At 59.7% G+C, this 21294-nt stretch overlaps 2 protein-coding genes across 2 annotated transcripts; both read right to left on the bottom strand.

Annotated features, from left to right (window-relative positions):
- Positions 1–5058: 5058 nt before the first annotated feature.
- Positions 5059–13075, bottom strand: SLC25A10 (solute carrier family 25 member 10). Its single transcript, XM_039502447.1, has 11 exons — positions 12899–13075; positions 10978–11097; positions 10386–10500; positions 10254–10302; positions 9769–9810; positions 9343–9386; positions 8368–8438; positions 8117–8209; positions 7522–7599; positions 7219–7275; positions 5059–6690 (listed from the first exon to the last, which is right to left on the bottom strand). The coding sequence occupies exons 1-11, from the start codon at positions 12986–12988 to the stop codon at positions 6589–6591; spliced, it is 861 nt and encodes a 286-aa protein (XP_039358381.1). The 5' UTR covers positions 12989–13075; the 3' UTR covers positions 5059–6588.
- Positions 13076–14800: 1725 nt separating this feature from the next.
- MRPL12 (mitochondrial ribosomal protein L12) lies at positions 14801–21292 on the bottom strand. Its single transcript, XM_039502448.1, has 5 exons — positions 20993–21292; positions 20447–20633; positions 19867–19947; positions 19292–19429; positions 14801–15525 (listed from the first exon to the last, which is right to left on the bottom strand). The coding sequence occupies exons 1-5, from the start codon at positions 21064–21066 to the stop codon at positions 15409–15411; spliced, it is 597 nt and encodes a 198-aa protein (XP_039358382.1). The 5' UTR covers positions 21067–21292; the 3' UTR covers positions 14801–15408.
- Positions 21293–21294: the final 2 nt, after the last annotated feature.

Genomic DNA, 21294 nt, shown 5'->3' with positions numbered 1-21294 from the left:
GCACACAAAAGACCAGACTTCACCAATTTCACACGGGGAGACCAGATTTCATGGCCCGTGATGTGTTTTTCATGTCCGTGAATTTAGTAGGGCCACACCAATGACACCTGCAAAGGGAAGTCCCATCCTGCAGGATGTGCCAGTGTGAGAAAGTGGGACATGGCTGTGGCTTGCCTGTAATGATGCCAGGTGCCTGGCCCTCTCGGGGACTGAGGTGCTGAGCCATGAAGGCTCACGTGGAGGAAATCCATGAAGCACTAGCTCCAGGGTCAGTAGAGGACAAGGCGGGACAGCCTGTGAAAACTTTCCTGTGAAATCTGCAGGAGACAGATCCAGAGCAGCCTGCTCTGGGCAGCAAGCGTGAGAGAAAATGCTGCCAATAACTGACCAGTGCTTGCCCCCAGCTCGCTGGCCCCCACACCACACAGAACCGGCAGGGGGCTGCAGCTGGCCTCCTGCCGAGCATGCAACAGTTCTTGGAGACGCTGGAGGGAGGCGGCAGAACTGTCAGACATGAACCCACAGACAGCCACCAGCAACAGCCACTCGGAGACTCAGGACAAGTGTCTCCACTGTGACCTCTCCAGTCTGCCAGCGCCTAGCCTGGCCTGGCCTCCGACCCTGTCTGTCTCCAGCCTCCTGTTCTCAGCCAAGTACTCGGGAGCCTGGCTTCCTCTCCCTCCCCTCCCACAGCTCTGCAGCATCTTGGCCTTCCCTCTGGTACAGAACATACACCACTGAGCAGCTATGCCGCACTGGGTGGCTATGTCCTAACCCGGCCTGTTCTCGGCAGACCAAACCATCCTCCCGGGCAGGAGGAGCCTCCTGCGGGGGGGCTGAGGATGGAGCCGAAGAGCCTCTGCCGAAAGCAGGGGACCTCCTAGAAGTGGGGCTGTGGTAGGGGAACGAGTTGGGGGAACCTGCTTGTACAAGCAAGAGGCCTGGCCTCCAGGCCCAGCCCCGGCCAGCCCATCCAGACAGCGAACGCCTGGGCCGAAAGGTCACGTCTAAGCCAAGCAGGAGCCAAGGTTGGGGTGGGAGAAGGTGGAAGGGAACGAAGAGCAGGTCTGTGGAGGCAAAGGGCTGGGATTAGTTCCAGTACCTGGGAATCTCCACTGGTGTCCAGTGGCCCTGATGGACCCTCCATTCACTGAACACCAACTGTGCCAAGGCTGCGCGGCCCCACAGAGACTCACTGCAGAGCCTGCACCAATGGCAGCATTGGGCTAGGAACCCCAGCTCCCCGCCTGAAGGTAGTTACCTTGTCCAGACAGCTGTGTCTGCACCGGGGTTAGCCTGGCCTGGCTCCGTCCCTCAGGGCCGGGCTCGTTTCACACCCCGTGTCTGCACCGGGGTTAGCCTGGCCTGGCTCCGTCCCTCAGGGCCGGGCTCGTTTCACACCCCGTGTCTGCACCGGGGTTAGCCTGGCCTGGCTCCGTCGCTCAGGGCCGGGCTCGTTTCACACCCCGTGTCTGCACCGGGGTTAGCCTGGCCTGGCTCCGTCGCTCAGGGCCGGGCCCGTTTCACACCCCGTGTCTGCACCGGGGTTAGCCTGGCCTGGCTCCGTCACTCAGGGCCGGGCCCGTTTCACACCCCGTGTCTGCACCGGGGTTAGCCTGGCCTGGCTCCGTCACTCAGGGCCGGGCTCGTTTCACACCCTTGAGCGATGTAGCTGTGTTGACCTAACTTTTAAGTGTAGCCCAAGTCTAAATAAACCCTCAGGCCCATCCCCGTCCCAGGGGGGTCTCCAGAATAAGCCTAGCTAATAAAAGCAAACGGTCCAGGCCCCAGTGACAGCTCCATGAGCTCTGTGCCAGGAGCCGCTAGGCAGAGAACGCACGAGCCCAGGCTCCTGAGGGGGACAGGATGTCACTTTTTTGGCAGAGTTTGCTTTTAAAAAGAGAATAACAATTCCCTTGCCATAACCCCTCCTGGTGCCTGGCCCCCTGCTAATGGCTGGCACACTTGGAATCTGTCACCCTTTAAACTGCTTAATCCCCCTGATTCTGTCACTACGAAGCACTGCTCACACTGGCAGCAGAAATACAACCCTGAATCCCTCGGCTCAGGCAGCCAGCGAGGAAACGTGGGGCCCAGGCCTGCGCCCCTGGCCAAGCGGCAGACGCTAATTCCTCTTTACAAAGCATCCCTGGCTGAGCAGCGGGAAGCTGCTGCCCTTTCCCTGCGGCGCAGGCTAGAACATGTGTTTGTTGTGGTGTCAGCTCAGCTGATAAATTCCTAGATAAGGGGCCTGCTGGCAGCAGGCAGAGTGGGGAGAGGGACGGGGTGTGGGTCTGGGACGGCATTGAGAACGACTCTTTCCTCTAGGGTGATTGCAAAGTGCAGAGCCGTTCTGGTCACAGGCTTGCAGCTGAATGTTTTCCCAAGCCCCAGCCATCATGGGACAATGAGGTCTGGGAGTGACACAGCTGGGGCCAGACGCAGCTCTCAGCAACCCCTGTGTCAATGTAGAGTCCTGCACCGGAGTCCAGACACGCTGCTGGCGTGGCTGAGACCACGGTCCTGCCAATCATCACCACACGCAGCTGCAAGAGAGTGAGGGCATCCTCCCTCCTGCACCCAACGTGCAGGGGCTGCGGAGAGCCGCATGCGGCGCTAGTGTCCTGCTAGGGGAGGGCAGAGGCCTCAGCCTTGGCTGGGAGGGACGTCACCTCCCCAGTGGCCATAGGGACGGCTCAGCCCCCTGAGGAGACAGAGGAAGGGTACAAGACTTGGGGGCACAAACACCCACCCCTAGGGGCAGAGGACATGCCTCTCCTCTCCCTTGCCCAGCGCTGGGGGGGGGGCGCACTGGCTGTGGGGCTGTGGGAGGCGTTTGTACAGCAGGGTACAGGGTATCGTCCCATCAGAGCATGACCTGGACTGTCTCACTCACTGCCCAGGCTGCCCCCTCCGGGCGCTGCGCCATGATCCAGGCTCCAGAGAACTAGCCACCAGGCCGCCCCTGGCCGGAGAGCAGCTGCTCTGGGAGTGGGGGAGAGCATGCTGGGGCCTTCTGGGAAAGGTACAGGGGGACCCAGCTGGCCCTTGGGAATACACGCGTGTACACACAGCATGGCTGCCGATACACAGCGCGTGCGATTCTGGCCATGAATTATATCCCAGACGAGCCCTGCTGCACACTCCCCTTGTCTGCGGAGAGGGAGATCAGATCCCTGCTTGGCCGGAGCTGAGGCAGGGCAGGGCAGGGCTGGCATTGGCGTGTTGTGCTGCCCAGGGGTGCACGAGCCCTCTGGGCACACAGGGCCCTGCACTGGCCAACGTCCCTGTGCCAGCTTTGGCCTGGGTTACTGTCCATGCTGGCTGCTGGCTCTGATTTCACTTTCCTGCCTCCGGCATCTCGCACGTCCCAGCTGGAGCTGGACTAGTTAGAAGCTACCGCCACAGCCTGAGCATCTGACCTGCTCCCAACAGCATCCCCTGCTGGGAGTCTGGACCTGCATTTGCTGTTCTATGCACTGCAACCCCCTCTAACCCGTCTTCTACGTGCTCAAGTGCATCACTTCCGTGTGTGCAATGCATGGCCCAGCCCCCATGCAGCAAGGAGCTGCACTGACCCTCTGGGTCCCAGTCTCTGCTGGCTGGTAGCAGGCCCATGTTTATCCTGTGCTGGGCCAGCAGAGAGCGCGTTCACGTAAACACCGCCGGCAGCAACCCACAACCATCACCACAGCCTTGCTGAGTGGCCCTGCAGTGGGCACTGCCTGAGCTGGGGTGCTGGGAGGGCGTGGATCATAGAAGGGCCAGCCCACGGCTGGGGCTGGCACATAACTGACAGCTCCACTCGGGTCCACCTCCCGTCCCCACAAGCGGCTGGGCACAAACATTTTACCTTGTGCTTGACGCTCATGGCTCCACCGCAGGTTCAGTAGAATCCCAGGGACTCTGAACGTCCACCCCCTCGGCATGGAACCAGTGCCCAATGGCCTGGCCTCCTGCCCGCCCCGTGCAAACAGCCTCACAGCAGGGCCCTGCTCCCACCTTGCCTATGGCATCACAGCCGGCGTCTCAGCAGAAGCCCTGGCCTTCCTCTTGCTGCCCCCCGCAGCCGGCGTGTCAGGCTCAGAAGTGGCAGAACCAGGAGTCCTGCTGCTTGTCCATTAATCAGGTCCTTGGAAACGCAGACGGCACAGACAGACACAGCCTAGGGCTGCGCTGGGCTGGGGGTGAGAGGCTCTGGCTCAGGCTTCTGCCACAGAGCCTGCAGAAGGGAGCAAAGGCCAGTCCCAGTGCACAGCCTGCACCCCACATGCCCCAACCTCCCCTACACCCTGAACATGCAGCAATTGTGAGGTTGCTGCTGCGGCTCCCTCCTCCCCCTCACCTGGGCCATGCCTGAGTCCTCTCCTGGGGAGCAGAGACAGGAACAAAGCGCGAGGCCAGATGGCATCATTAGGCTTCGTTAAGGTGACGAGTTTTCCTTGCCTCTCCATCCCAGGTTGGCTCTGTTCCAGCTGCTGGAGCCCAATTAGTGTCACATCCAGGCCCTGGTGCCAGTGAAATGTGTGAAGCCGGCGGGTGCCCATGGCACAGCCTCTGCCCAGCAGTTTCTCTCACAGCTCTGGCAGCGATGTGAGAGCACCCCACGGCTAGCAGCTTCACCTGCCCCCCGCAGCACCCCTAGCCGACTTGGGACGAGCTGGGGCACCTGCAAGAACCCTGAGCGCAAACCAGAGGGTGGAACCGTGAGCTAGCGGGGTATGGGCTGGACATGCAGAGGCCTCCTGTCCCCGGGGGTTGGGGGGGGGGCAGCGCTCTGGGTTCCAGACATTGCCGCTGGGCGGGAGATGTGCCAAGGCACAGGAACTGGGGGGAAAGGGGAGCGCCCAGCTGAGACCCCCCAGTGTGGTTCTCCCCTCCCCACGCACCCTGTGGGTGGACAGGGCCCCAGGCGCTGGGGATGAGGTGGCTCTGGGGCCTGTTTGACAGCTAAGATTTTTGCCCCTGTGCAAGGCTCTGGGGAGTTTGGGGAGGGACAGAGCTGACGCCCCCGTCCCTCCCCATCCCCCATGAAAGAAGCAACAGTCACAGACCTGCAGCGGTTCCATTGGTTTATTATCACGGTTACAAATGCTCCAGTTCTTTGATCCCAGGGGCACCAGCACGGGAAGGACACCTGGCACATGGCTCATTGCCTGGCCCGACCACGCGCGGGCAGCAGCAGCATTTCAGAAGTCGTGGCTCGTGGGGGCAGCAGCAGCAAGGAGCAGGCATGAGATACAAACGCTCCCTTCACAAGCAGGATCCATCGCTGGCTTGGAGCAGCCCCCACAACTCATTCTGATCCTTAGACAGACACTACAGCAGATCCTCAAGCAGCAGGGCCAGCACAGGGCAGCCCAGCAAAGCTGCCAGCAGGAGGCCCGGTCTGCCAGAGAAGGCAGCTCTGCCGGAACGTGCTGGATGTCGGGGTCCCACTTTGCTGCACCACCACGGGGTTAGCGCTGGGTGTAGAGAACAGCTCAGATCTCTCCTGAACTGCTCCAACCCCCGTGTGCCATGCACAGCTCACACCCATCGGTCTGTCGGTCCGGACCACCGGGTGCAGGCCAGACAGCATGTGCTGTTTGGACTGGTTCCCACAGCTACTTTTCATCTACGTGAGAGACTTTCCAAGGTGACTCCTGCCAAGTCCCCATCGTGGCCCGAGGCATCGTGTGCCCTGGGCGGGTTTGAGGCAGAGCCGCAGACACAGCGGGTCAGGCACTGTCCGGCCCAGGACAGGAGCTGGGCTGCATGTGTGGGAGAAGGACTTTCCTCTCCGCTCCCCTAGCCGGCGCTCCACCCTCTGCCTGGGGCAGCTGAGCAGGGGAGGGTCCTTTCTCCATCATTGGTACAAAGCACAGATCCCTGAAGAGCCCAACAACCTTTGGGTGTCTGGGAGATTTTGGCTGAACAAACTGATCTTTAAAGCATGAGGCAGCAGGTGGGAGAGGCAGGAGAGGGACTGAGGGAGCCAGACTACTGGGGAGAGTGTTACCGGGGGCGGCGCTCGAAGAGGGGGCACCCGTGGACAGCAGGCCAAGGACCTGCAGGAAGGAGGGGAGGGGGATGCCATCCGCCCGACAGGGGCAGAGATCACACAGGGATGGAGGCGGGGACCAAACAGAACTGGTTCAGCACCCTGAGCCTGGTCTCCTTTCTCCACCCATGGGATCCTCTGGGGAAGCCCGCGATCCCCTCCCCAGCCGCCACCAGTAATACCCGGCTGTCCTGAGGACCGGGGGAGCCGGACCCGCCTGAGCCCCCATCGCTGAAGAACCTGCCAGGTTCTGCTGTAAACAAGGGCGCCCTGGGACGGGGGCCTGTCACAGAGCAAGGGATGGACCGGCTCCGAAGAGCCTTGGCCTCCCAGGGCATGCCCCCCCCCGGGGGCCTGTAAGGTGCAGGGAGGAGAGGACCCATCCCTATTGCCATGGCCCAGTCCAGGGGCGGGGCCCTTTGGCCCAGCTGGGTTAGTGGTAGGCAGGGAGGGTGGGGAGGGGCCTTCTAGGACCTCAGTGGTGTCTCGCTGGGTCTCATCCCGGGGAGGAGCCGGGTCTGGAAGGCGCAGGGCCCTTCCCCCCCTCAGGCCAGCACTTTGATCCCGAAGTACTTGCGCAGCTGCTCCAAGAAGAGGAAGGTGAGGACGGTGTGAGGCACCAGGCGGATGGCAGCAGGAACAAAGCCCTGGAAGGGGACGGGCAGGAAAGGAGAAAGGGGAGGGTCAGTCTCTGTCCTGCAATTCGGCCCTCGGGGGGGGGGGGGGGGCAAGGGTGGGGCAGCTGGGGGTGGAAGAGAAGGACAGGAGGAGGCTGCGGGGAGCAGGAGTGGCCAGGCAGGGGAGCGGCAGCCGGGTCCCAGCGGCCAAGGGGAGGGGCAGCAGGAGAGGTGCGCAGACAGCCGGGGTGCGTGGGGTTTGCACAGTGGATGAATCTGTCAGCCAGTGCCGGGGCCCCAGCCCCTATGGGCCTTTTCATGGGCTCCACCCCCACAGCCCCTCACCCACTCACCTGGCAGGCAGGTCCTGGGGCTGCCCCTCCAGGCAGCCCTGCCCCAGGGAGAGCCTGGGCAAGGCCCCGCATCGCCCGCCCCCTGTGCTCCTTTCACCCCCACACTCTGCCCCCCAGCCCCCACACGAGCACCCTCCTGCTCCCACACTCCTTCCACCCCCTACTGGCCCCCAATGCCCTCCAACCCCCAGCCGCGGCCCGGTACCTTGTAGAAGGCCAGAGGTCCGAGCCTGGCGGTCTCCACTGCGCAGTGGACAACGCCCTGAAACGAAAGAGAGGGAAATAAGCCAGGAGACCCACTGCGGGAACTGCCTCGGACTGATCTGGCTCGCAGCTGCCCTGGAGACAGGCGTGTCTGGGCTGAGATCTGGGGCGTGAGGAGCCAGGGATCCAGCCATGGGGCAGTGGGGAGGTACGTGGGAAGCTGGTGAGATTGTGGCAGGGAAGGGGGGTGGGGAGGGGCAGGACAGATTGTGACCCTTCCTGGGCTCACTGCAGGGTTACTCACCCGGTACTCTCCCTGCGAATTCATCAGGCGGGTCTTGAGTACGTCCAGGGGCTGGCAGAGGAACGTGGCACATCCACCCTGGGGGGAAGGGACAAAGGTGGGTCACAGACAGGGAGTCCCTGGGACTAGTGGTGCCACTGGCCCTTTCCCTTCCAGTCCCTGGGCAGAGGGCAGGTGAACGGACACAGAGCTGCCTACGTAACCCACCCAGCGAGCAGAGTAGGAGTCTCTTGGTCTCTAGGGGCTGCTCCACATGCGGCTGAGAGTCTACTACTGCTGCCAGCTAGTGGAGCGGCTCCGTTAGCTCCAGGAATACTAGGTCATGCACGTAGTGTGGGAGGTCCCAGGTTCAGATCCCAGCTCCGGGTCACTAATCTGCAGAGGGGAACAGGGCAAGAACCTACATGCTGTGAACAGAAGAGGCCTGGGGGAGTCTCCTCATCCCACTGTCTCATTTCTCTGGGGCAAGAGCTCTGCAGCAGCAGCCTGAGGCACGGGAAGCCAGCAGCCCTGTGGGGTGCACGCCTAGCGCCTGGCTGCAATTCCCATGACTAGCACCATCGGGCAGCCCTCCCCCCACCCTGCTCCTACTCACAGCGATGAAGCTGGCCAGGAAGTGAGTGAAGATGTTGTCGGAGAGAAACCCGGTCGTGAGCACCAGCTGCTTGGCCTGGTCATAGCAGGAGAGCTGCAGGAAGGGGGGCGCAGTTAGCGGCTCATCCCACCCTGCCTCCGTGTCTCCCCACATCCCAGGGGACTGGCTCCCCCACTGCCCAGAGGTGGCCCGTGAGGCCCGGGGCAGAGCCAGTCCCAGCCGCCCCCCAGTGCCCAGGGGAGGGTTCCTACCTGTCCAACGGTGACCAGGGCCCCTCGGCTCGACGCCATTGTAGCACCTGAGAACAGCTTCTTCAAGCCCTCTGGGGAGAGGGAGAGGGAGAGGGAGGGGAATCAGTGCACAGTGTGTGTGGGGGTGAATTCAGCCCCAGACCAGCCCGGAGCCGCCCTTCCCATTAGCCCTGTGTCAAGCTGCCCACCAGGCCAGCCGTCCACCCAGAGCCTGGGTTTGTGCAGGGCGGCAGGCTCTGGCTGTGACTCCAGCCCCGGACCCTCCACCACCCAGCGGGGGAACGCCCCAGGGGCCCCTGCCTCTGGCTCCAAGGGAAGAGACGTCACTCACCCTAGCACTGATTCCTTTCAGCCTGTTCTGGCTCTCTCCCTCTCCTCTGCTTGTCTCTCTGCCTCTTCTTCCTTTCTTTGAAAAAACAACTCCCCTTTCAGGCTCTGCCTTCCCAGCTGGGGGCTGAGGGGAGTGTTTCATTCCCACCACTGGAGGGCTCGGGGCTGGGGCCTCTCACTGCAGCGTCTGGCCTGGCCCTTGCTGTGTCATCCCACGGGACAAATCCAAACTGCTCAGAGGGCTCCTAAGGCTGCTGCACTTCAGAAGCAGCATCTGGATGAACAATCCCGACCACCCCCTAACGCCCTCCCAACTCAGCCTGCCCCTTGGGCCCTGCTCATCTCCAGCACCCGCTCTGCCTGGCCATTTCGACCCCAGCCTCCAGCCACACCCACGACAGGGCTGCCAACCAGGCTGCCCCTGGTCCCTGCAGACTTCAATCAGCTGGATCCAGCCCCCCAACCCAGCTGCCACTTGGCCTCTGACCAAACCGAGCCATTTAGCTGCCCTGGTGTCCCCCGGAAGCAATTCCTGCCCTGAGGCTTCACAACACCAGCCAGGGGTGCCCCTGCTCAGGCCAGAGGAGATGCCAAGCCCCTGTGCCCCCAGGCCCCTGTGCCCCCAGGCCCGTGGCAGAGTCCTACCCTCACGAAGCACTCGGTACATGCCATCCAGGGCGTGGGAGTAACTGGAGGGACAAGAAGGGAAAGAGGTAAAGCCGTGAGCCCTTCCAATCAGCCCCACTCGATACGTCCAGGGCTGCTGGAAATTCCTGCTTGAGGAGCAGAGCTGGGGTCACCCCCACCCCGCCCCCCAGCCAGCAACTGTGACGCTTGGAGCAATGCTGCCCCCCTGTGGCCATACCACCTCACTGCAGCTCCCGTCCACAGAGATGGCACACGGAGGGCACAGGGGGAGTGGATCCCCCCCCCCCAGTGTCACCATGTGAGCAGCCCCTTAGCATCCCATTAAGGATCCTTGCCTCCCCCCACCACATGCTGGGGGGGAGGGACCCAAGCCAGCTGGTCTCAAGTCCCTGGGGTCCCCCCACTTACTGCACCGTCACTCACTTCCGCCTCAAATGCACCGGCTGCTTCATGTCATTCTGCATCCTACAGAGATAGAGCAGTGGGGGAGGTGAGGGGCGACAGACCAGGACAGACTGAGCGACCTGCCCCTGTGATCAGCCCTTGGGGTGGGACTCTGCCCCCCTTGTTCTGAGCCGGCCTGAGCTCACCCAGCATGCGACTATGACCGGTGCTCCCTGGGGAAATGGGGCCACACAGCGGGACCTAGCAGGGCTTCTCCACCACCAGCTCCTGTGACATCAGAGGGGCCAACCCCAGGGATCTGGAACCCCTGGTCTGGGGCAGCCCCAGGCATGGATGGGCAATTCCGGTCCCTCCAGGTGCAGGACGTAGGATCTGCCACATTGGATCAGGCCATAGCTCATGGAGTCCATGACAAGCTGAGATGGGATGGCCCACATCTCCCTCTGCCCTGCACTCCAGCCACATCCCCAGCGAGCAGAGCGTCCGAGACACGTGGAACTGACCTGACGTTCACCATGTCTGCCGGGGTCCCCACAAACCCACCAGTGAAACCTGCAACCAGAGAAGATTCAGGGTCATGGGACTCCCCAAGCCTGGCCATAGCCCATGGCCTGGGCTCCCCTGCCCCTGCTCACCTCCCATAGCACCCAGCAGCACCTTCTGGTAGAAGGGCAGAGGTCCCTGGGTGCCTTGGCTCATGCGGTCCCGCACGGTCTCATAGATGGCGAAGCGGGTCAGGGAGTACGTCATCTGAGGAGACAGAGAGTCAGAGCAGGGCCCAATTGCTGCACCCCAGGGGACTCCCTGCCCTCCGCAGACAGCTCCCAAAGGTGCTGCTCAGCATGTGGCATCCGGCCCGTAAACAGAGCCACAGTTGGCACCAAGCCCCTGGCTCCGGGGCTGGGCTGCTGCTCCCCAGCTCAGCCAAGGGGAGCTGCTCCCTGGAAAGGAGCACTACCGAGGCCAGGACCTGGACCTGCATCTGGGGGGAATGTGTGGGGCCTGCGTAACGGGGAGAGGCCCGGGGCCTGGGTAATGGGAGGGGAGCAACCCCCACGGCAGGAAGCTGAGGGACTGGGGGGGGGAGCGGGGGTGACCCCCATGGCAGGAGGCACAGAACCTGGGTAACCGGTTGGGGTATGTGCTCTGCAGCAGGAGATGCAGGGCCCAGTATGGGGGGCGCCCCCTCACGGCGGAAATGGGGCAGATGCTGCCCCGGGCACTCACCTGGCGGCAGAGCGAGGCACTCAGCCCGTTGTAGAGCGCCAGAAAGCCATCAGTGCGGATGACGCGCAGCGCCATGCCTGTCATGCGCATCTTCACCTCCTGCTGCGTCTGCAGATGCACCTGGGTCAGGGCGAGAGCATGCAGGGGGTCAGGCCCAACACCCCCAGCCCGGAGCGCAGGGTAGGGCTGATCCCTCCATCCACTGCGGAGCCAAGACTGGGACAGCCGCTTGGGACCCTTTCCCCGCACGTCGGGGACAATGGTCCCAACCCTTCTTGGGGTTAATCCTTAGCACATGTGCTGGAGAGCCCCAGCAAGTGACCACAGCCCCGTGGGCTCCCCCACGCGACCGGAGCTTGGGAATCAGCCCCACACCCCATCACCTGGAAAAGGGACCATGGCAGGCGCGGGGTGGGGTGGGGGGGATCGGGGTGGGACAAAGGGCACCTATACGTAATGCAGGCCCCTCCCAGCATGGGATGCCCCCACGCCATGTCCCGGGGCCTGTTTCTTCTCAGCGGCGTATGTAAGAGAACCCGCCCGGCCATGGCCAGTGAGGGGGGACAGCCATGCCGGGGGGGGGGGAGCCCCAGAGACGGCAAAGGGCAGCAGGGGCCTTTCATCTCACTCCCAGCTACCGCAGCACAGTTCCACTGAGCCGCCATCTTCCAGGGCCGCAGCACCTGGCAGCAGAGGCCTCCCTAGCGTTCCAGGGAGAAATACCTTCTCTCTCTCTGCTTGCCCAGCCTGGGGGAAAAGCAGAGCCAGGAGACGACCCAGGAGTCCTGACCAGGCCCCAGCCCCACCCCAGGGTCACTACATCTTCCAGGTCAGTAGCAGAGTGCCCCCTGCAAGATGGGGGCTCTGTAAGCCAGGGGATCCCCTACACCTCTGCTCCAACGCCCACGCACTCCATAGCGCCCCAGCCTATACAAGCGCCTACAGCCTGTGCCGCTGAGCACGGCCGTGCGGTGCCGCTGAGCACGGCCGTGCGGTGCCGCTGAGCACGGCCGTGCGGTGCCGCTGAGCACGGCCGTGCGGTGCCGCTGAGCACGGCCGTGCGGTGCCAGGCGTGGGGCCGAAGTCCTCAGGAGATAAGACTAAGGAGAGCATCGGGCCCCTGGCTGGGGACCAGGCTTCAGAAGGCAGCGAGAGTGGCCCAGGAATATGGGGCCTGTGGTGGGGAAGGTGGCATGGGGGCAAAGGAAACACCTCCCTCTTCCCAAGGCAGGCCTGTGCCCTAGGGATTCCTGGGAGCCCAGGCAGGGGCTTACAGGGCAGCCAGGCCCTGTGCAGAGCCAGCCTGCAGACCCCGCAGTGCTGAGGGAACAGCTCCGGGGAGGGGGCAGAGAGAGCAATGGAGCCTCCAAACAGCTGGCTAGGGTGGTCAGAGCCAACGCTGCTGAGTGCCAGTGTGCCAGGGCAGTGGGAGGCTGGGGGGCAGAGGGTTGGGGCACTGGGGGGCCCAGGAGGGGGCAGGAGGATTGGGACACTGGGGGGATTCTAGGGGTCCGGGGCGGGGTGTTGGGGCACTGGGGTCCTAGGGGTCCGGGGGCAGGAGGGTTGGGGCACTGGGGGCCCAGGAGGGGCAGGAGGATTGGGACACGGGGTTCTAGGGGTCCGGGGGCGGGGTGTTGGGGCACTGGGGGTCCTAGGGGTCCGAGGGGGCAGGAGAGTTGGGGCACTGGGGACCTGGGGTCCGGGGGCAGAGCGTCGGGGCACTGGAGGGGAGTCCGGAGGGGCGGGGGGTTGGGGCACTGGAGGGGCGGAGGGTCGGGGCACTGGGGGGGGTCCGGGGTGGGGGGTGGGGCACTGGGGGGGTCCCGGAGGGTTGGGGCACTGGAGAGGTCCCGGAGGGGGTCGGAGAGGTCCGGGGGTCAGGGCACTGCGGGGGTCCCGGAGGGGGGATCGGGGGCCGCACCTTGAGCAGATCCAGCGGGTGGGTGCAGCAGGCGGCGCCGCACGAGGCCAGGCCTCCGAAGTACCAGCGGGACACGCGCTTCTCCGCCATCGGGCAGGTCCGCGCGGCGCGATCCGCTTCCCCGGGCAGCCCGTCCCAGCCCGTCCCAGCCCTGCCCGGCCCGTCCCAGCGCAGCGGAGCCCCGCCTGCCCGCCCCGGCCTTAAATGGGCAACGCCAGCGCAGGGAGGCTTAAAAGGGCGACGGCAGAGGAGCCCAGAACAGGCCCCAGCCCCAGCCGGAAGCCAGGCCAGGGGACCCAGCTTGGTGGGGGTTGGCCCGCCCCCCTTGGCAGGCCAGGGCAGCTGCAGGGCAACGGCACAGTGCAGGCTGGTCACCCCCTTTGCACCCCAGGGCAAGGCAGAGTTCCCACACCTATGGTGACCAGATTCCCAAATTTATAGGGACACAATATTTGGGACTTTTTCTTCTATAGGCACCTACCCCTGATTTTTGACACTTGCTGTCTGGTCGCCCTACCAGCACCGCAGGCACTTTCATAGACAAAGCGGAGTGTGGATGAGCCGGTAGAGGTGCGAGCACATGGCCTGAGCAGGGTGCTCCTGGGCCTGGTTTGGGGCTTTGTGGCTAATCCAGCCAGGACCCCGAGAGGGCTGGTGCAGGGTTCAGGGATACAGACGCTGGACCAAGAGCCCAAGCTTGCTCCAGCTGGTAACCTTTCAAAGCAGACATGGCCTGAGCCCCGGTACCTGGGCTTTTAGGGCCGAGTAGGCCAGGAGACTAGTCACCTCCCCACACACACAACAGGCAGCAGCAAGGAGAAAGCATATGCCAGGCCAGGGTGTGGGCTCAGGCAGGGTCAGAGGCTCTAATCCAGAGGGTTCTCAAATGGGGGTCATGACCCCTCAAGGGGATGCAAAGTGGTTACATGGGGGTCATGACCTGTCAGCTCTGTAGGGCTGACAGCCCAAAGGCCCCCTTAAATTACCCCACCCTGTTTTCAATTAATAATGGGGGGGGGGTCACACTCAGAGACTTGCTCTGTGAAAGGAGTCACTAGCACAGAAAGTTTGAAAACCACTGGTCATTCCCTCTCTGTAACATGTGCAGCCTTCTGTGGGCTGGCCAACTGCTGGAGAGTAAACTCAGCTCCAAACCCCACTCCCCAGCACCTTGGCTAGCTTGTAGCACCCCTTTCAGATCTTGGCCTACCCATAACCTGAATGCAGAGCTGCCCTCTGGCCAGGCTGCCCCTCTGCCTGGCCGAGTGGCAGCTCAGCAAACATGGGCAGTGATGGGCTGGGCTTGCAGAGCCCCTCCCCCATGGATTATTAACAGCTCAGAAAGGTAAAGCAAAGGGAGGGGCTGTGAATGAAGGTGGCCAGCAGTGGCCAGGATTAGCCAATGACACTGGAGACGGAGGGTCATAGAAACAAGATGCTGGCCTGGGTTCAGGGGGACTTTCCCACAGGCTCTGGTTCACTAGCACTTATGTCAGCAAAACTTTTGTTGCTCAGGCCTGTGAAAAAAAACATCCCCCCAAGCATAAATTTTGCTGGCATAAGCATGGGTGTGCACACTGCTATGGCAGCAGGAGACGCTCTCCCATCACCCACTAAGCTGGTTTTATTATGTTGAGATCAGAGCTCTCTCCTGTCGGCATAACATAGCTACACAAGCGCTCTTACAAGTTTACAGAGGCACAGCTCTGCTGCTGTAAGTATAGACATGGCCTTAGTTTGGGCTGGCAAATCCTCCCTCCAAGTGCACATCAGTCACCTGCGATAGACAGGTGCCCACCCTGCACAGCAGCAGTCAGCTGAGCAGAACGGAGTCCAAGCCTCCATGCTGTTCAGACTCCCATTAGGGAGGAGAATCCACCCCAACCCGAACGTCACCCTGCAAGAAAAATACCCCTTCCCTCAGCTCCTTATCCATTCACCTGTAAATAATTAGCCACAGCCTAGTTTGAGATTGTCTGAGTTGCAGCGAAAGGTCAAACTCCTGCATTAGCACAGGACTTCCCTCCCCCCACACACAGAAGGCACCTGGGAAGATACCATTGGAAAGAGGGGGACAGGAAAAAGAGTAGATACATGGGGTGAAAATATCAGTGATCACAGCCTAGTGACAGGCCTATTCGGTGGCACAAAGCCACATGGGCTGGCGCATGGGTGCACTCCACCCTCAGGCAGCTCTGCTGGCTGGCGTGCACAGTCTGGTGAGTGGCTTCGGGGAGGACTGGTCTTTTACACATCACTGGTTCACAGACTTTCCCTCCCACACACCTTTTTAATAGATTCAGAGTTCATTACGGTGCTGGTACAAATGTCAGCCCCCCCACTGAACACACCCCACTGGTGCAGGGCCATCGTAACAGAGCAAAGCCCACTGCAGAAAAGCAGGGCAGATCTCAGCCCCCTGGAAATGCACAGGAACCCTGCGACAGTCAGTGGACAGGTGCCCCGCATGGGCAGGAGGTACACTAGTCCCTCAGCCATGAGTGGGCCATCTACTCCAGAACCACAGTCCCTCCTGCTGCCTCCAGTGCTGCTTTAATCTTCTCTGCTTCCTCTTTGGATACATTGGCCTTGATTTCCTGTGGAAGTGACTCTACCAGTTTCTTTGCCTGCCAGAGAGAGAGAGAGACAGTCAGAAACTAGCTGTTTTCACTAACTAGATTAATAGATTTTAAAGCCATAGGGGACCATTATTATCCTCTATGTCCTATATAACCCAGGCCAGAGAACCACCCTGAATAATCTCTACATCAAGCCCATCACTTCTGTTTGAACCACAGCATCTCTTTCAGAAAGCCTTTCAGTCTTGGTTTAAGCATTTCAAGCAATAGAGAATCCCCCATGTCCCTAGGTAAGCTGTTTCAATGGTTAGTTATCCTCCCTACTAAAAACATTCACTTTGTTTTTAGCCTGAATTTGCCTACCTTCATTTTCCAGCCATTGGATGTTCTGCCTTTTTCTACTAGACAGGAGAGCTGTCTGCAACCAGACATCTCTGCCGCTTATAGGTACTTGACTGCGATTGAGTCATTGCTACACCTTGTCTTGGTGAAACCAAATACACTAGGCCTCTTGTCTTTCACTCTAAGGCAAGTTTTTCAGACCTCAGATCATACTTGTATCTCTCTTCCAAACCCTTTCCAATTTGCCAACAATCTTTTTGAAGTGTTGACACCCAGAAATGGACACAGTATCCCAGTAATGGGATCATTAAAGCTGTTTACAGAGGGAATGTCACCTCCTTGCTCCTGATTGATATTTTCCACTTTATACATCTAAGAGTTCATCCTTTACAGCAGTGGTCCCCAACCTTTTCGTCTGGCGGGTGCCAGCCGAAGGACCGTGGCGGCAGTGGAGCATCTGCCGAAATGCCGCCAAATTTCTGCAGCATTTCGGCAGCGACGCCTCTCGATGACGCTGCTTGTCAGCGGCAAGCAGCGTCATCACCGAAATGCCGCCGAAATTCGGCGGCATTTCAGCAGATGCTCCACCGCTGGCTAGGACGCGGGTGCATTTAGATGCCCCAGCTCTACAGCAATGAATTGGGAGCTCACATCCAACTGATTTTCTACCATGATTCTTAAATTCTTTTCAAAGTTACCATTTTCCATGACATGGTCCCCCATTTTATAATCATAACATGCACTTTAATCCCAGATGTATGACCCTGGATTAGGCTGTGTAAAAATGCACGTGATGACTATAAAGCTGAATTTTAATAATGGATTAATATTGTATGTTGAGCTGGTTATTGGGGTGGTATTTTCCGTATGAATATATTGGGTTAGAGAGACAAGGTAGGTAAGGCGCTATCTTTTCTTGGACCAACTTCTGTTGGTGGAAAGTACAAGTTTTGAGGTACACAGAGCTAGCTCCTCTTTAGCTCTGGGGAAGGAAGCAGAGGGCTTGGTTTAAGTATTTCTACAGGCAGGAAAGAGGACATGGCCCAGGATGGTCACTTAAGAATTGCTAACGGACAATGCCGAAACAATTGGTTCAAATGAATTTTGCTTGATCTCCTGCTGAGCCTACAGAACAGGGTGACCAGAAGGGCCAAAGTCCATCAACAAAACAAAAGAACTCCCACAGGGTTACTAAGAGGAGCACCCCCTTAGGGGAGCAGGGGAAGCTGGACACAGGAACTAGTGGGAGGGGGAAGAGAAAAGGAGAGAGGTCAGAAGAAGCTAGGCCTACACTCAGACCTTACAGTGGCACAGCTGCACCACCACAGCTGTGCTGCTGGAAGGTCTCCCACGTAGCTGCTCTGTGCCAGTGGGAGAAGCTCTCCTGCTGGCACAAACAACCCCCGGCCAGGGCGGTAGCTGTGCTGGGGAGAGCGTCTCCTGCCAACATAGCGCTATCCACACTGGCATTTTTGTTGATGAAAAGTAGGTCAGTCAGGGACAGCTGTCTCCCGCCCCCCACCCCAACCACCAGAAGTGCTAGTGTAGACACAGCCAGATACATCATCACCACTATGGGATGGCAGGACTTTAGATAAGATGCACACACGTGTAGGCTAGCTGCTGTTTTAAAAATCACTTTTTTCTAGTGTTTTGCTCCTACTGCTTCTTTCCCAATCAGAACAGAAATATTTGTTATATATTTCTACCTTTTCTATGTCCTGATAGTTTTTACCATCCTTGCCTCATATTGGGCCTAGACCACAGCTACTAAAGATGGCCTGTAGAACAGAAACCATCCCTGCTCCTACGGGTGTGAGAAACCCAGAATGAGACAACAGTCTCCTCTGAGAGGACAGAGTGCCCTGCCACAGCCACGTGTATGCAGGGAAGCAGGCCAGGGCTGGAATTTCAGCTTACAGAGGCTGGTGAATGAGAGGGATATATCCCTGAGTAACTCTGAATTAACAAAACTCCTTCAAGAGAGAAGCCATTGCTGGACTGAATCCAGCTGCAATGAGAAGCCCTAGCTAGCCCAGAGAGCCCTGCAGGGGATCTTAGGATAAATTGTGGCATTGCCTGCTGGGGAGAGTGCACCTGGGTACAATGTGTAGGGGTGCCAATTTACTGCATCCACAGGCATTGGTGACTGAAAACACCTTGAAAACAACAAGGCTGTTCAGGAAGTCCATAGTGCTGTTGCACCAGAAGGCCAGTGTCAAGTAGAGGAGGAGGAAGTGAACTTCTATTTTATTCTGTTTGTCAATGTGGATGGACACCTGTATGAAATGGATGGACGCATGCCATTCCCTGTAAATCATGGAGAAAGTTCAGATGAGTTGCTATTGAAGGGTTCTGCCAAGATCTGCAGACAGTTCACAGAAGGTGACAGAGGAGAAGTTAACTTTTCTGCTGTGGCTCTCCGCAAGTCTCCCTGAGATGCTGAAGAGGGAGCTGAAGGAAGACAATCTAATCGCACATCAGTAAATGCAGTCTTTAAAATGTAAATATTTCATTTGCTTGTTAAATGCTGCTGGTTTGCCCAATTTAAACAGGTCTGCGGAACTATTTCCACCTCCAGTATACACAAGCAACATCAGAAGAGTTTAAGATAAATAAGCTCCAACTCCAATATGAACTGTTCTGACAACTCTGTCTTTGGACTCTTAGGCCCTGACTTTTCACATGTTCAGTAAAAAATGCCTTACATGGCTTGTTTAACCTGTGCCTGTAAATTAAGCTGTTGATTGGGATTTCCTGTACTTAATAGGATAAACAAACTCTACTGCTGTTAAGGGGGAGTGGGGGGGGGCGTGTCTTCCTCTCTCATGGTATGGGGTAGGTTTTTGCTGCCCCCATCTGGTGAGAATGTGCATTATTGCTTCTAGAAACCAACCACACAGAAGTCCTGGGAAGAAGAGACCCTTGTTTTGAAGGAAGCAATGGAGACAAGGGGGTGCAGACACTTCGGCTACATCTACACTACAGCCTGGATCCACGCTCTGAGATTGATCCATTGGCAGTCGATTTAGCAGGTCTAGTGAAGACCCATCAAATCAACAGCAGATCACTCTCCAGTCGACCCCTGTACTCTACCCTCACCAAGAAGAGTAAGGTAAGTCGACGGGAGAGTTTCTCCCATTGACCTCCCACGGTAACTCGACCTAAGGTACGTAGCTGGGGTTGCGTAGCATAGGTCGACTTACCATGGTAGTGTAGACACAGCCTTCCTGTTGGAAGGCCTAATGCTCAATCCCCATGCACTTGGGACACTGCTGTGCACTGGAAAGGGAGCCCAAGGACACCAAGGAATCCAAGCTGCTATTCTGAAGTAAAGCCAATGTCTCCATTTTAAAAAGCACTTTTGAAAATAGTTTGGGCAGAGGCTCCGAGCTTTCAGCACAGCCCCAGGGAGATGCTGCTCAAGCAGTGACCAAGATCATACAGGCAGAGGTAAGTGCCATCTCCTCACCTGGACAAGGTTCAGCCCCTGCATGCAGTTCTTCACTTCCTTGATCAGTTTTACTTTTTCCACAGCCTTCACCTCAGTCAGCTTGACAGTGAAATGAATTTTCTCCTGCTTCTTGGGGGTCTCTTCTTCTTCTGCTACCTGGAACCAGAAGCCTAGTGAGGCCAAGTACAAAAGCATTCAGGACCCTTCCGCCCTGCCACACACAGGACTTGACAAACAGCCCCTTCTGGCCAACCGGGGAACTCACCTCACTGCAAACCTGCAGAGGGGCACAGCACTTGCACAGAGAAAGATGCTCCAAGATTGACAGGCAGCTATATAAACTTCTACCAACACTCCAGTTCCTTGTCTAGAACCACCACAGGTATAAAGATCCCTAGGAGAACCTGGAGTAGGTCTGTTTAGCTCAGAACCAACCTTCAGAATCACAGGTGGGGCATTTTTGGACTCACTAGAACTAAATTTGCCAAAGTACAAGGTTAAACCAATGCCCATCTTCCTAGACAGCGCTTCCCTTCCACTGGCATTTGTCCAGGGGCACAGAGGAGGACCCTAGCAGAGCAACTGGGAGTTACCTGAGTGGCTGACTGCATTGCAGGTGGTGGCATCATTCCACCCATCGGCATCAGCCCCATGTCCTGGATCTTCAGTGTCTTCTGCAGAAGATAACAAGGTGTAATCAACAGCACAGAACAGATACCCTGTGTTCCCAGCAAGAAGAGGGACAGCCATAGAACACCTCAGCCATAGACAAAGGACAGAGGAACAGCTCCATTCTGTGCTCTGACAATCAACTGCTCCTGTATCCTGCCCTCCCTCCATGTCCCAACTTAGTACAGCCCAGGCCATTACCCTGCCCAACTATACAAAGTGGGGCACTTTCCAGAGGTTACATATTGGGGGGGGGGAGGAAATCACGTGCCCCCCAATTTCTGCCAGGGTTTGCTAGCTGGGCCTCCTTCTTGTGCAGCAGCTCCTGGAGCTGGCCAGCTGCAGCCACAGGGAGAGGCGGTCGCAAACAGCTAGGAGCTCCATGGAGAATCTGGTGAGGGGAAGAGGGGAGACTTGTGCCCCCCCCCAGCAGGTACCAGTCGCGACCCCCTTCACACGGAGGGGCAGAGCACAGGCTGGAGTCTGGCCAGGCACCCTGCCCACCTTCAGCAACTCATTGAGGTCCGAGATCTCCAGTAGTGTCAGGCTAGCAATGTCCTGCACCAGCTGCTGGATCTTGGGGGAATATTCCTTAGGGGCGTTATCCAAGGGGGCGCTGGCCAGGGCTTCTGTCCTTCGCTGGCAGCTGGTCCGCAGCATCCTCACAGCACAGACTCCCGGCAGCTGCTGCCTGTGCAAGGGAAAGAGCGGCGCGGTCAGGCTCTGCCGGCTCAGCGGGGAGGACACAGCCCGGGCAGGGCAGCTCTAGCCAGGCTCGGGGGTGCCCCGCGCACAGCCCCGCCGCTGCAGATACCGATCTGGGGAGCCCCGCGCAGACCAACCCCCCGCCCCGGGAACCGGGCCGCGCCTCGCGAGCTTGGCGGCGGGACCCGCAGGCCCCGAGTAGGCTCCGCGCGTGGGCCGGGGCTGCACGGCCAGCAGGGGGCGCCCGCCCGCCGCCGGCCCGGGATTGCCCCAGGGCCGCCCGCCCGCCCGCGCGCAGGGACCCGGCCGCTCGGGGCTCCCGTGGGGGCGGGGCGGCCCCGGTACCGGAGCAGGAGGCGGGCGGCGGCCCGGAGCCCCCTCAGGCAGGGCCCCCCTACGGGGCGGGCGGCGGGCAGCATGGCGGCGCCGGCACCGAGCACGCTGGGGCCCGGCAGCAGGAAGGAGACGCTCGGCCTCGGAGGCGGGCTGCAGGCAAAGGACGCGGCGGCGGCGGCGCTCTGCCCCCCAGTCTCTATGGTCGCCGGGGCGCTCTAGCCCTGCCCAGGCCATGTCACTGGCAAAGGGTGACAGTCTAGCCTCCGCCTCCCACGTCTCTATGGCTCAGGCGGGTCACCCTCCGGCGCGCG

Source organism: Mauremys reevesii, linkage group 15, assembly GCF_016161935.1.
Source record: "Mauremys reevesii isolate NIE-2019 linkage group 15, ASM1616193v1, whole genome shotgun sequence".
Classification (NCBI taxonomy): domain Eukaryota; kingdom Metazoa; phylum Chordata; order Testudines; family Geoemydidae; genus Mauremys; species Mauremys reevesii.
Note: the sequence above shows the minus strand (reverse complement) of the source record. Positions and strands in the feature narration are given on the sequence as shown.

Bases quoted from the DNA above. Each gene is read 5' to 3' on its own strand.
- SLC25A10 (XM_039502447.1), bottom strand. From the start codon at position 12,988: ATGGCGGAGAAGCGCGTGTCCCGCTGGTACTTCGGAGGCCTGGCCTCG. The intron at 9,811-10,253 runs GTCAGTTCCACG...CTATCTCTGTAG, and splicing joins GCAGACATGGTGAACGTCAG to GATGCAGAATGACATGAAGC. The intron at 6,691-7,218 runs GTACCGGGCCGC...GTCCCCTTCCAG, and splicing joins GACCTCTGGCCTTCTACAAG to GGCTTTGTTCCTGCTGCCAT.
- MRPL12 (XM_039502448.1), bottom strand. From the start codon at position 21,066: ATGCTGCCCGCCGCCCGCCCCGTAGGGGGGCCCTGCCTGAGGGGGCTC. The intron at 19,948-20,446 runs GTGGGCAGGGTG...TATCTTCTGCAG, and splicing joins ACCTCAATGAGTTGCTGAAG to AAGACACTGAAGATCCAGGA. The intron at 15,526-19,291 runs GTGAGGAGATGG...TCTCTCTGGCAG, and splicing joins AGGGGCTGAACCTTGTCCAG to GCAAAGAAACTGGTAGAGTC.